Source organism: Anopheles gambiae, chromosome 2 (genome assembly GCF_943734735.2).
Source record: "Anopheles gambiae chromosome 2, idAnoGambNW_F1_1, whole genome shotgun sequence".
In the NCBI taxonomy this organism is placed as follows: domain Eukaryota; kingdom Metazoa; phylum Arthropoda; class Insecta; order Diptera; family Culicidae; genus Anopheles; species Anopheles gambiae.
Genome location: NC_064601.1, coordinates 55,276,239 through 55,291,090, shown reverse-complemented (window position 1 = coordinate 55,291,090; position 14,852 = coordinate 55,276,239). Strand labels below are relative to the sequence as shown.

Here is a 14,852-nt window from a genome sequence, read left to right as displayed (position 1 = left end):
CACATACAAAAAAAAACTATGCTATGGAAATGATTATTTTGTGAACGATTTGAAAAAACACGCATCCGTCCATGCACACATCCATGCCGGGCAGATGTGGGAAAAGCAAACGCAAGCAACAAAAATATGGTTGCAAATCCATTGAATTCTTTTTCAATAATTTTGTTTTTGTTCATCGCTGGCACCATCTAGTGCATATATTGTGGCACTGCATGGCAAAAAAAAAACAAACTCCAAATGACAAAGGCCGCAGGCAGAAAAAAAAAAGCAAAAAGGAAATAAAATGTGGAAAAATAGAGAAATTCCGACAGGTGCATCATTCAATTAACAGCCAGAAACAATGGAATAGATTTTCAGTGCATGTGTGTGTGTGTGTGTTTTTTTATATATAAAATGGAATAGAAAAATCCTTTTGATGGTACAACATTATTGACCCGATGGTGTTTAAGCATTTTGCAGCGAAAAGAATGGAAATGGAAAAAAAGAAATATGGATGAATATCACATGGGTGAATACATTGAATGATGTCGGGCGAAAGAATGGTCCGATCATGCATGCATTTCAGGCGGGATGCAGGAATAAAATGTATATTTTTCCATTGCATTTCGTGCAACACAATTGTATACGATGGCATGCATCTATCTGCACGAGCTTAGCTAACTCTTATGATAATTGTGCTAAGGATGAATGGTGATAATTAATTCTCAGAACTGTTCTCATTTCTAGGAGTTAACGATGATCCAGTAGCTAATGCAAAAAAGTATTCATTTCACACAATAAATGTCGCGTAATATGTTGGAGTGGTTGATTATGAAACGAGATTATTAAAGACGAGCAAGTAATTGCCATCTCCTTGTTCACTCTTGTTGGATCAATTTGGAAATCTTCCAGAACAAATGTGCAATATTTTGCTGCATTTATGAAGCGCAACTGCACGTATGAATTCGTCGACAAAGAATGCATCCGTCAGCTTCAATCTTACAATTTGTCAAACGCTCAACACGTTAACCGTAGATTGGTGTGAAAAGAATCACACACTTACGATCCATAAAACGCGCTGGTACTAATTTGTCATGCGGTACAGTGACACGGTGCACGGTGCTGCCGCAAAAGCTACCCTTTTTGATGCAAAGTGCCACTGCGACCAATGATGAAAGAACGCGGCCAGGCAAACAAGCAAGGGCGAGAGTTCGAAGGTGTCTTTTAGGGTGGTAGATAAGTAAATAAGAAACACATTATTTTGAGAGATGTGTAGCGCTGTGTAGCGTACGAGTACGAGAAGGGAGGAATAATGTACGCATGTTCTTCTTAAAAGAGGAACATATAAAGAATCTAAAAGGGAGCTACGGAAGCGTTTTGAACCGATTTTAAGCATCTGAATTTGGGGCTGGAATTAAGATCATGTGCAAACTATTATATTACGATCAAAGATTGGAGCTTGCACAAATGTGTACCACATGTAGTTGCGTGCGCTAAGCGCATTGCAACAAAACGTTCAACACGCGCGCCCCAAAACATGCAAAGTGAAAGCAGGAGAGCAAAAAGAAATATACGATTAAAAATTAAATTTGGAAGATGCATTTCCCAGCGGTCCCCTAAATTGTGTAATGGTTGATGCAAGCAGCCTTGTTTTCGTTTTTGTTTTCCGTGCAACTTTCAGCCGATCGACTACCACGAAGTCAGAACGCGAACGAAAAGGAAAGTTGAGAGAAAATGCCCGAGAGCAATGACCTCGACCGACTACTTTGTCGTCTTGCCGTTCTTGCCGTCCCTCTTGCATTCGGCTTCCTTGCACTGCATATGCACTTTTTGTGCAAAAGAAACACAGCCGGGATGTAATGCCGAGAAGCCAAACAAAACGGGAATGAAAAGCGAAAGGGTTACCCCCGAAAAGGGTAAGCGATGTACGAGAACGAGAAACATGCATTCGTTTACCGTCAGCCAAATTGTAGCCGTTGAATTATTTTTTGTTTTTGGCATCGCATCAGTTTCGTTTCGGGGGTATAGGGCATTTATTCAGATGGATCCAACAACAACAACAACAACAAAAAAACGGAAAAACAAAATACGGTGAAAGTGGAAGGGCAATGTGCTGGAAAAGGCCGAAGGCAAAGTGCTGTGCAGAGTGCACCAAGTTTTTGACACATTTGGCCGCGTTCCCGTGTCAATGGCGATGATGCACCGGGTTTGGCAAGGGCCACGATGCTCCAGCGATGATGCTTCGTTTTGTTTTGGGTGCTACGCTTTGCAGCCCGTTTCGCAACATGCATGATGATGATGATGATTATTGCCGTTATTGCTGCCGTTTTTATGATGATTATTTTGGCGGCAAATTAACCTCACGCGCGCGCATCTGCTGCTTCACCACGACTCCAGAGCCAGTGGCCCGAGTCAGTGGAGCGGGAGGGCCGACACGTGGAGCAGGGCGGGGAAGCGTGGAAGCCTCAAAATCTGCACGAAAAGATTCGCCTCCCGTTAGAGATGCGAAGTGAACGAACTTTGCGGTATTTTCGGGATCGGAAAGGTCCATATGGGATGAAATGATAGTGTAACGCAGCAGCGCGTCAGATGCGAGATTGTGCGTATGCGTTTGTTTTGTGTTTCGTTGTACCGCTCCTTTCTTTTTAATGCTTGTTGGCGTTGGCGCAGCATGTGCAGGAAGACACATTTGCATGTGTAGCTCGGTTACAACTGGTAGGGGGACTGCGCTGGGTCAATTGGAGTGCATTGCCTCTCGGCAAGCAAAGACAAGTGCAACGGATCACGTGTTTGTTAGGATGCGAAACACACGCTGAAAGGAATACACGGGGGACGCCTCGTTCTGACAAATGATGCGAGCATATAAAAATCTGGCCAGCACAGTTTGCAAACCTCAGCGAAATGTTACGATGTGTTAAGAAATCACGGGCAGCTGTCAAACCGCAAAGACGCAACATTTTTCATCCACCCTAAACGGTATTACGCCAGCGTGTGTTTGCATTGGTCGAAATCGTTAGAATGGCTCCACTGTCTGATGAACAACCATCGATCGTTTTATTTTTTATTTTTATTTTCTTATGACCGTTGATTATGATGTGTTCCCTTACGTTGAAGCAAAGATTTTTTTTTCAAATTCATAGAAATTCTCAAAGTATGCAAAAGGGCTCTTTAGATTTTATTCAAGTGCACTTGATCTATGTACAATGATTTACTCCTATGTATCTAAACTGTTTCTCCATCGCATCGCGTAAGATAATGTGGCAGCAACCAGCACTATATTAAGTAAAACAAACAAAGAACGAACCGCTATTGGCAAATCCTCTTATTTCTTTAAAGCAGCGAGGAAAGAAAGCGACCCCAAGCAGCTGGCTAGCAGCTGGAGCGTTCAAATTACTAATTAAAAATTTATTCTTCGATAGCAACGATCAACGAGTGCACGATAGTTTACCCACGGTGTGACGATCGCGTAAGTGAAAACGAGGGAAATGGGTATACTTTTTAATAGATTTCCCCCCCCCCCCCCTCCCCCCCGATTGCATCCCCCATTTTAAGTGTGGACTGTGGGTGGACCGACCGGTACATGATACAAGAGCGAGCTCCTGTTCAACAATCGGCACGGGTACATACGCTGCGGACAACAACGTCACCGGAGTCCCAGAGGAGAACGTGTTAATGAGAAATCACTGTTAATTGCGAAGGTTTGGAGGATTGCTGTCGTAAAAATACCAGGTCCAACTCCCGGGTAAGGGCCGGGGACCAAAATAGCGCCACCTCGGTGCAACACATGCGGGTGCGAATGGTCGGCAGTGAATCAAAACCAATCAATCGAATCGCTATCGCTCGATTGCCTCAAGAGATCGGGAAGGACATGCGAGAGTTCCTTTGTTTTCCCTGACACGATATGCTTGCTTGAAGTGGAATTCGTGATCTGGTTGCGCGGCACGGCAAGCAATGTGAGCTTCTTTTTTAACGAAACACTCTTCCTACCACCTTCCGTGTGGGGCGGACAAGGTTACAGTGGCAAAAGCGAACTGTGACGCTCGTGGGGCTTCAGTTAGGGAAAATGGGAAAACAATCGACAGCCAGTATATTTTCATTATCTCCGCGCCTTTCCACACGATGCGGCGGTGCGCTTTAATGGGTCAACCGGGTGTGTGATACCGCGGCTGTAAGTATCGAATTTCAATTCTTCTGCACTGCACTGCAATGTAAAGAACGGAGCGGGGAGTCGCAAAGCAACGGGGTAAAATTCAATTAAAAAATAGCGACATGGACGACACCGTTTGGGCCGGCCATGGCCATTGGCTGAGCAATTTGTATCTCGTTCATCGGAAGAATTGGGTTCGATTACCATCAGGCCATCATACCTGCTCCTCCTAAGAAAATTGAAATCGTTGCAATGCAGCGTTATAGAGGGCGAACGTACAATCGTGCGTTCAAGTTGTACTGAAGATACGTAACAATGCGTCACTTACTTGTACAAGTGCTTCGGATCCATCATACTGCTGAGCAATGATGTCATGCCGGAAGTGCCCGGCTTTGCGCTGAGATCGAGCGGTTGTTCCCCAGTGCCTCCGACCGCGCCGAGCTGTGCCGCCATTTTGGCCGCCGTTGTCGGACTGAGGGCAGCCGTTGCGGCTCCCCCAGCTGCCGTCTCGACGGCGCTCGGTGACATCTGCTGCTGGAGTTGTGAATACCATAGCGCTGCTAGAGTGAGGTGAGATAGGTAAGGCAAGCAAGAGTTACAACGCACTGAACAGGAGCTGGATTACGGAGGATGACCCAAACTTACGGTTGTAGAGCTGGGCAAGATTTGGCTGAAGACCCTGCAACGAAGCGGCCGCGGTGTACTGTGCCACGAACGACTGCAGCGAGGGAAGATTTTGAGAGGCGCCGGCTTCACGCAGCAAAGCTACCAGCGACTTGTTGGACATTCCACCGGCCGCACCGGCACTCAGAAGACTAGCCAGCAGCTCTGGCTCGCTGCTCTCGCTCGTATCGCTATCGGACTCGGCCAGTGCGGCAGCAGCGGCAGCCTATGGGACAAACAGGGCGCAGTAGCAGGGTAAATTGTTTGCAGCAAATACTAAACCAGAAAAACTCAGTTATTTCGAAGCTTACCCGTCTATTAAGTCGGAGCTCTGCTTCGGTCGGAGCCGGGCCCGATTCCGGCACCAGCTCACCCGTCTCATTCACAGTCAGCAGCTTGCCGTCGACGCAGAAGTAACACTTGTCCTGTGGCTTCCAGTCGACCGGTGTAGCCGCCTCGGGCTCGGCCGGTGTTTCCGCTGTTAGCGGTTTGGTGCCGGCGGAACCGTCTTCTATCGCCATCCCGTTGCTGCGATGCTGGATCGTGTTGTTGTTACTGTTGATGATGTTGTTGTTGTTGTTGGTTCCAACAATAGGCAGCTTCGGCACGACCGCCACCTCTGGATTCGGTTGCTCAGATTTGATGGGCGAGGGATCTACATGCTCTGTGGAATGGGATTGGACGAAATTACCATTTGGAACCGAACAAAAGAAACCAACTCTTTTTGGGATTCGGGTAAACGGACAGCGCTGGATCAAGAGAGTAAACTTACCTACGGGTTCCTGTTTCACGATGGACATACTTTCGGCATGCTCGGTAGCAGTTTGCTCTCCCCGCACGTCCGGACTCGCGACGGAAGATGCGCGACCACGATCAGGAGTGTTGGGTATGCTAGGCTCGACGAGAGCTGCCTGTTCGGTGCCGGAGGTCGACTTGGGCCTGGCGGGATCACGCTCGATCGTGCCCGAGGGCGATGCAGACAGGGGAGGCGTTCCTTCCGCGTCGGTCGCTCCCGTCCTCGGTGTCGCCGTGCCGTTGTCATTGGTATGACAGTTGCGCGATACTGGCGAAGCGGCACGATCGTCCTTGCCGTGCCGGGGAGATCTGGCACTGGAAGGGCTGAGCTTTTCCGACGCCAGACAGTTGGCTGCCCGCGGGCTGTCGGGACTGGCGGAGGCAGCAGTTTTCGGGTCGACATCTACGTCGTCCTGCTGGCAGTGCCCATTTCTCACTGTACGGGGGAAGTAAAGGGTCATTAGAATGCGTTGCGCCCACCAATTGTGATGCCAAGCTCCCGGAACTTACCTATGGCCGTCGCGGCAGTTGTGTTGGCAGCGGCTTGGGCAGCGGCAGGTGTAGTGAGGGAAGCCACGGCCGCAGCGTTGGCTGCGGCCACAATGGCGGCGGGATGATTGGTCTTTTGATCGATCATGCCGCCACCAGCTAGCGCGAGGGCTGTGGCAGCGGCTGTAGCGCTGGCGGAGTTCATCAGCTGCCCCTGGTGTAGCTGGGCGGCCGCGGCTGCAGCAGCTGCTGCGGCGGCGGCGGCTGCAACACCGGTCGTGCCGGTCAGTAGATCGTCCTCGGTGGAGTTTGTCGTGCTGGGATCCAGCAGATTCAACTGTTGTCGCGTTAGGACGTCCTGATAGTGTTTCCATTTCCTGCGTCCCATCAATTCTTCAGCGACACGTTCTAGTCCTGTGCGGGGAGACGGGGATGGACAACGCGAAAGAGATTAAAACACAGCTCCGAAACAGAAACATACGCCCCATCTAACCGAGAAAAACGTTAAAGTTGTTTGATGAAATTTTAGCATTCCAGAGAGAGAGAGAGAGAGAGGAAGATCAGCCAGCCGGGTTATTTATTTACAGTTCTAATGTTTTCACAATAAAATACAGAGCATTTGTTGGAAAGAGTGCAATTACATAGAGTAGAATTACAACCATTTCCTTGAGTAAAATGTACTTTTTACATCACGAGTTGACAAGCACGTAAGATGGAAAAGGAGTTCTTCCCTATACACACCTGAATTGAATCCGAATCATTCAATTGACCCAGCTTGTTTGATCGTGATTGCATGAAACAAGAATGAATCCTTGCAAGACTGATTGAAATTTGTGCTTACTGAAACACGTTTGTGGTAGGGTTTATTGTAAGAAATGTTCGAACGAGTAAGAAACAGCCGCCCCGTCGGCCTTACCGCTGCTTCCTTAGACAGGGTACAGAAGGAAGGCTGTGTGCGCGTGTATGTGTGTGTTATTTCAAAATCGATGTTTCAACTAATTACAAATCAGTTCCAGCCTTTCCGTACGTTCTCTTGGCGTTCCCTGTTCGCTACGTTTAATTTCTTCGACAGACATGCTAAAAAGCGGTTGAAATGAGGAATGTGCCAAGCTGAATACTGAGGGGCGGAAATACAGGGAGCCCATAAGAACTTTGCTAATCAATAATCATTTACTATGACTCTCCCACCCGTATCTCCTGCCACCTGCCACCTTTAATGCGCCATGTAGGCATGTGTGTGTACGTTTGTGCACTGTGTGTTTTTTTTTTGTTTAACTGCCTACAATAGGCACATTTATTCAGCGTAGGGTTCACAAATTGAGGCCAGAGGGAAAAAAGGCACCCAAATGAACATGGGTTATTTTTTCAAGCTTCTAGCTTTACATTAATGTTGTAATTTTTTGTACCTTTGTACCACACACCGCTATGAGTTGAGGTTGTAATGCTCTGTTCTGTTGTTGACGGGGTCCCCTCTCGACAGGGAAAAATAGTAGTCATGTGTTTTTTTTGTTTCTGCTGCTGTTCAGATCAGCCTGTACTGTACACACTGTTCATACATTTGTTGTTCTATGGCAGATTTGTTTTTTCTATTCCCCGATCCCGCCAAACTGCCAGTAGTTTATCTATTCTCGCAATGGGAGCAACAGAAACAAATAAATAAGAGTGTAGCAACCCCTTCAGGGAGGTTGCTTCCCTTCGATAGCTCGATTCGATCCTATTTTCAAATTTTAATTACTTTCCGTTTCCGTAGCACCCACCGGGGCATGGTGACGGTACAGTTCGACCGTCGAATGCAATGGTGGCTTGCCTGGCATGAGTGCGGGTGCCCAGAAAGACCCCCCCCCCCCCCCCCCCCGACACACACACTCACACACAATTTTGTTTGCAAACGGAAGACGTGCACGGGGCACGAATTCGAACCACACGCAATTTTGACCCATTTAACCTATTCGGTTAAAACTGTAAAGTCCTTGTGCCGGCTCCGCACACGCTAGACGCGGTCGGTTAAGCACTGCCGAGAGAGCGTGGCGGCAAGGATAATAATTAAGGAAACTCTCCCCCTCCCCTGCACTGCCAGCTACGGCGTTACCCCCCATTACACAGGAGGTTTCGTGTTCCTTGCCGTGTGCCGCTGATTTCCTCCCCCCCTTCTACTTCTTATCGTTCATGGCAGCGATCGACCTGGTGAAGGCATATTAAAAATGCGTACTTTTTCTGCTCTCCGCACACCATGGCTAGTGCACTCTGCATACGGCTAGTGCACTACTGCCGGGGCGCGTTTTAGGTTGCTTAGGTTATTATTCAAAAGCAAAACGCAGCAAACGGCAGCCCACCTTCTATCGCCCGAACCAGCAGATAAGGGAAAGGTAACAAAATGTAGCTATTTTGCATCGAGTGTTTGCACCAAAAACGTACGAAGTCGAGAAAAAAGCCCGTGTAGATAATGCGCTCCACGCATAATGGTAGATGCGGTACAACGATTGCACACGCATCGAAGTAGAGGCAGAAAAACAAAACAGAAAAAAGAAGCCACCATCCTTGCCGCCAGTAGCACACCACCACCCATCGCCTCCATCGTACGCATCGCAGAACCGCCTGCCCTAAGGCGCGAGACCATTTTCATCATCCCCGTGCGTGTGTGCATGTCATTTACGCGTGCTGTGCCTCGCTGGATCGCTGCTACCCCTTTCTTTATGCAGTTCTATGCAGTGCTCCCTCCCGTTCACCCCGTCCACCACGTCCACCACGTCCTTTTTGCCCGTTATTGTTCCCCGTGTATGGGCGAAATCATTTGACCGTGGAGGATGATGAGAAACAAAGGGAGAGAGAGAGAGAGAGAGAGAGAGAGAGAGAGAGAGAGAGAGAGAGAGAGAGAGAGAGAGAGGTGCTGGTGGGAAAATAGAAATTCGAGTGCGGAGACTCCACACCGCACCGGATTTGGGTTCTTAAGCAGTGAAAATCCTCGGCAACGATTTGGTGTACGCCGCCGATACGCAAGCCAAGGAATTCGGCTGTAGTGCAGTAGAACGAACGACCAGAAGGAAGCACGAAAGGAAGGAAGGCTTCATTTATGCGTAACAAGCGCAAAGTGCGTTCGGGAACACGACTCACCCTGCGTGTCCGGCTCCCCCTTCGCTCTCGCGCGCGGTACGGTACACGATTTTGCCAAACTTTCTTGCTTCTCACATCCCTCCCGTACAATGGTTCATCGGTCACGAATTGCAGTTGCACTAAACGCGGTGCATCATCTCAACACCAGCCCACTGCTCCACCCATGTCCATTCGATAACGGCACACCGGGCAGGAGGGAGAGGACGTACATGGGGGGGAAGGGGCTTACATCCTGCCTGCGGTGCTGAGTAGCACGCATGTTGTGGGGCGTGGTACGTGTGCACCGTGTATCGGATGGAAGGAAGGGGGGAGGGGGTGCGAAACATGCCTCAGCTCCGAAACTGGACCCTACGCACATACATAAGTAATAAATAGAAAATCGATAATGCATTTCATTATTTCAATATTAGTTTGCATTAAGTATTATTATTTCTGTCCCGCAACCAAGACGCTGCTGCGTACGGAACCGGTTGAATCTTACGGCTTTCGCTAAAGTGGACTGCTCTTTCTCTCTTATTCCCTCATTCTCTCTCTCTCTCTGTCATACGCACATACACACTAACAAAAACACACATGCACGCACACTCATGTCTGTGTGTTTTTTCCCCTTGCGTCCATCTCGATTTGTGTGTGCGTATTTCGGCTCTCAATCTTGATGTATCCTTATCGTCCTCTAACCCCGCTCCCTTCCAGTGTGTGCGTTCGGTTTGGCTTGCTGAATGCTAAAGATGTGTGTATGTTTTGTTCCTTGCGCGACGGGTGCACTGGTGTTTTGTAAAGACGATGCCACTGCTGCTTGTACGTGCTTTGGCTTCGCGTGTGCGCACGTGTTGTGCGTATGCAGCAGTGTGGTAGGAAACGAAGCGCAAGACGCTAGTCGGCGAAGGTAGGGAGGCCCATTGCATTGGCACGGATAAGAATATCAAAAATATCAACACCAATAGCAATTCCATCATCACCAAAAACGGCACCGGCTCCTTCATTATTACTTCACCCCTCTCGTCCTCCTCCTCACATACTCCTACACCACTCTCAAACTACTGCTCCTGTGTGTCGGTGGCAAATTTCCTTCCAATCGTGCAAACATCGTCTTCGTCCCTTGTTATTTAAGGAAAGACTACCACTACAAGCTTGTCAACCACCACCACAAGGACGAGGAGGAGGAGGAGGTTGAGATGGAGTTGGGGAACCCCTTTTAGTATTGTCCCGACTGCTGCTCCTACCGAAAATTGGATGAAATGGCCACGTACTTCTTCATCTTGCTATTGTCCACCCTCGATTACCACCCCCCACTGCCGAAACATACTCACACACACACAAATACTCTCTTGGCGCATAGCTCTTTGAAGCTGATGGCCCCAAAAGTCTCCCGAACCTAGGCGACCAAACCGGAAGGAGTGAGAATGAATGCATGAGTCCATGATGCCCTTACCACAGCCGCCCACAGGTTGTCCACGGATGCTGGATGGTGGCACGGTGACGGGGTGGTTCGATTCTCGAAAATTGCATTTTCTGGCCACACATCCTAAGGTGCTGTCGTCTCAACCGTGTCGTCTCACCACTTTCCCCGGCGTTGCATTGTGTGTTTGATCGAAATCTTACCAGCTCCATGCATATAAACACGCACGCACCAATATACGCATCGGTGTGCCACCCCCTCCAGTAAGCTCAACATGCCGGTAAGGAGCAGGGGAGATGGAGCTAAGGAAATTTCAAATCTTCGATCCGATCCCGAATTTACCATCCCACCTTGGGCTGGTGCGAGCGAAGCATCGCTGTGTTGCATTGAACGGTATACTAAGCAAGGGAGTAGAAGATGCAGCACTGGACGAAGCAAGAATAAGAAGACTGCTCCTTCTAATCTAGCGCACCAAGGAAGTCTTCGAAAAGTCTTCTCGATGTGCTCTTCTGCTTCTGCCGGAAAAACCACAAACCTTCGTTGCATTGCTGTCCGAGCAGTAGCCCCAAACGCCTCTCGGCTATCTCGGGGGCAGTAAAGAAGAACGACGAAGATTAGGAACGGTTTTGTGCCGGCAGTATCGAAGAAAGTGCCCCACTCTCGCTCTCTCTCTCTCCTTTTGATCGAGGGGGAGGAAGCGTTGGGGGGTATGCGAGGTGTTTGGAAATATTCTGACCGACCGATACACCGCCACCATCCCCAGTCGGGTGGCCTCCGAAAGCTGAGCATTGTCTAGCATCAACATCTCCGTTTGGGGGTTTCTTTCCAGATGAAAGAAAACAGGATGCAGTACGACATTGGGGCGGGAATCGGGGCTCAGGCTCGTCCCGATCCTTCTACTGCAAACAGCCACACATGATGGCCTACTGGCCATCGCCTCTGCCCCAAGAACACGAGCAATTGCTACGAACGCCCACTGTGTGCACTTTACAATCTAATTTCGACTGCCTCCTACATTATTGATGCATCCGAAATGCATCCGAAAATTCGTACCCTTTCGCACTGGGTGCGTGGGTAGTGGGGAAGGAACGGGGTAAAAATGTTTGAGAAGAAGGAAGCACGCACAAACGCAAGGATCAGACCAGAAGTCTTGATGATGTCTTGTGTCGCAGCAAGGTCCTGGTTAGAGTGGTCCTGGTCGCTTGGACCTGGCAAGATGAAAGTTCGACTTCCTACACAATTGAGGGGCGGGTAAGGTGCAGCAGGAGTGTTGCTCCAGAAGAAAGTGCATATTCGAAAGGACTAAAACCGAGCTACAGCTAGGCCTGTGACCGGCCTGTATGCGTACACTAATGTAGCTCGAAGAAAATTTCAAACCCAATGAACCTCATTCTCATTCCACTCGATAGGCACCGATGCTTATATGCCTTGCCTTATGCCTTATATCAATTCGTGCTTGCCTTCTGGGTGCATTGCAACTACCTTCTTTCCCACATCCGACTCCCCACATCCGTCTCTCTCATGTTTTCTCTCTCTCTCTCTCTCTCTCACACACACATCTCCGTGTTCCACATCCGGGATCCTGGGTGAATCGAAAATCGAAGAAACCATGCTTGAAGCTACAAAGACGGCGACACTGGGATGCAATGTGGGCTGGATGCACAAAACGGATGGATTTCATCGTCTTAGAATGGGGCAATAACCAGCAGCTGCAATGTCTTCGTGTGCGATTGTAAATAGGATCTAGTTTCCGAAATCCTTTCCCAACACTCGCCTGGACCTGTTTGGAGAGGGGTGGGATGGGACCCATGCACAATGCATCGTAACGCAGTCGGCCACCGCCTTTTCCTTATCTCGACTGACCATTTGGCTAGGAAATTTTCGGATGACCGCCCAATCGCCTCCCCAAAATGGATTCCCTGTTGCCTGCAGCTGCCTACCTGCCTACCCCTTTGCATCGTGCACCTTACTGATGCACCGAAAATCCTTATCATAAACATAATAACATGTTTACGTAGGTTTTACACACACTCGAATTGTGCCATAAATTATTCGGGCAGAATCGAATGTTGTTGTGCTGCACCGTGCACAAGCGGTCAGCCCTTTGTCCAGCGCGCACAGTTTCCGCAAAGATTTCTACCCCGATCCTCCTTCAACCCAGTTGGAGTTGCCCTTTGGGGTGGAATTTACGAAAAAGGTGTGTGTTTTGGGTATTCTGTAAGGTGTCTGCTTAGGGGAACAGGTAGGTAGATGGGTGTCATCGAGTGGTAAGTCGAGAAGGTAAGTGTGAAAGAGAAAGCATTGCCTTTGCGAGAAGTTGGCCGGTTGCGGTTTGTTACGATGTTTAAAGCCGAGGGTGGCGGGTGGTTGGAGATTTGTTGCAAAGCACTCACCCCACCGGGCATGCATGCATGGCTATTGAACGCTATTTCATGTGGCCATGTCTTCGATCGACGTGGTGGTAGCTCCGAAAATGTGATTAGCAAGAGGAAAGGAACCGAGAAATGGGGTGGCTGTGGTCCCATTCTGTGTAATCCTGTGTAAGGATGGGTGGGTTGAACTATTTCTCCCCCTCCCTCTCACCACACGCACACTTATTGCATTCGACGGACAAATCCGTCCATCTGGTTATAGTCTTCTTTCTCTGGTGGCAAAGTCTTGTCCGGCTGTTTCGCCTTTTGGACCGAAGGCTTGGGACTGAGCTAGTTTCTTGCGCTTGATAAAATGTTTCAATTTTTGGCATCATTTCTGAGTTCAGTGTGAGTGGTATAGATGAGGAGGAGGGGAAGGGGCACTGTAACTGGAAAAGAGCAGTCGTTAAGAAAGCGGAAAGCAGCGAGCTGTGAGACAGGGTGTTGTAATTGCATTTGGATTGCCTTTTTGGGTGGGGACACTCCATTTGGCAGTCGACGAAAAGAGGGCTGTTGTTGTTAGTTCAATCGCTGCAATAGGAGCAAGATTTGAAGTGAAGTTTACCACTGTTTTGCAAGAAATTTTGCTTTTCCGATGGTTAACGCATGGACGAGTGCGGACGAGATGGTGACTATAATCTTAGCTTGTTTAATATTGGAAACTGTTGAGGGATGTACCTACATGTTGTACACATAGTTTGGGATGAAAATTGCAATTGGAAATCATGATTAGAATGTAATAAAAAACACATCAAACCGTATTTAGATCCATAAGAAATTTAAAATGATTAGATAGTAATGTACAACTGCCCGCTCCTAGCTGGGCGATACATGCTGTTTCATATTTAAATATACATGTCGATCAAATAGCAAATGAACCCTCCATCGATTGCCAGAAAACGTGTCATCTTGAAAACTCATTCCGGCATCTTCAAACAACGTTACGATTCCACCTGAACCTAAACCGAGTCGACCTACGACCAATGATTGTGTGTGTGAGTGCAACATATTGTGCTGCATTCCAAACCTCACACACGCTGCCGGCACGTACAACCTGTTCATCTTATTTCGTACTTGAGCGACATTTCCTATGTCTCCGAGAAAGTCTTCCTGGTATCGTGTTGCCGTCGGACAGTGCCCGTGCCGCGCAGTGTACTGCATTTGCAGGACTCCACAGGACCGAAAGCCGGTGGAAAGGTCGTGCTCTGCGGGGCAGATTCAAATCCGAGAGGATAGCGGATAGCAGGGGTACAAATTTAGGTTTTAAACCACATTTGCATCTTGGTTTGGCATTTCGAAACGCATTTTAATAGAGTTTCTTCGCATTCGATGTCCGGCAGTGTCTTCGGTGGGATGATATTGTCCGACGAATGGACTCACACACACGCACACACGCATGGTGTTGTGCACCGGGTTTTATGTACGACCAAAATTCCGGTCACTACGCCGCACATTTGCTCGGCCCAGGCTTGGCAAGATTATTCCGGCATCCCGGCTCATCCGAGCTATTTCCAGGATCGGATGCACCAAAGGCTTTTTCTCGGGGACGAAAATTGAATGCAAGCAAAGATGGTTGGTTCCCTGGGATGGTTCGATATCTTTATGTGGCGTCCGAACGTCTTGTGTCATTTGCATTCGACTTCGGAAGCGCCCACTTTCTTTCATTCCGAGCCCAAGGAGTTTGTGCATAAGAAAGGTGCCGGTGAAGATGGTGGAACTGTTTCATCTCGCACGTGAACCTGTATTGTACGTGGGGTAGAAGTGTGCATCTAGCCTTGGCTAGAAGGACTGGGGTATAATTTAAGACAGGCCTGAGTGGCACAAGTCCTACCAAAGTCATTGAAAGGATATTGGGAGC

The 14,852-nt window shown here is 48.6% G+C and overlaps 1 protein-coding gene across 29 annotated transcripts in view; it reads right to left on the bottom strand.

The window, feature by feature from the left end:
* The window catches only part of LOC3291023 (mushroom body large-type Kenyon cell-specific protein 1), a 111,942-nt gene that overhangs the window by 29,709 nt on the left and 67,381 nt on the right, over positions 1–14,852 (bottom strand). For 21 of the 29 annotated variants that reach the window (XM_061641644.1, XM_061641638.1, XM_061641639.1 and 18 more), the window contains 5 exons: positions 6,095–6,487; positions 5,562–6,020; positions 5,101–5,453; positions 4,772–5,015; positions 4,455–4,686 (listed from right to left, as the gene is read on the bottom strand). In XM_061641644.1, the coding sequence (XP_061497628.1) occupies positions 4,455–4,686; positions 4,772–5,015; positions 5,101–5,453; positions 5,562–6,020; positions 6,095–6,487 (1,681 nt within the window). The remainder of the gene's footprint in view (positions 1–4,454; positions 4,687–4,771; positions 5,016–5,100; positions 5,454–5,561; positions 6,021–6,094; positions 6,488–14,852) is intronic. The other 8 variants (XM_061641648.1, XM_061641647.1, XM_061641657.1 and 5 more) reach the window with 1 other exon arrangement.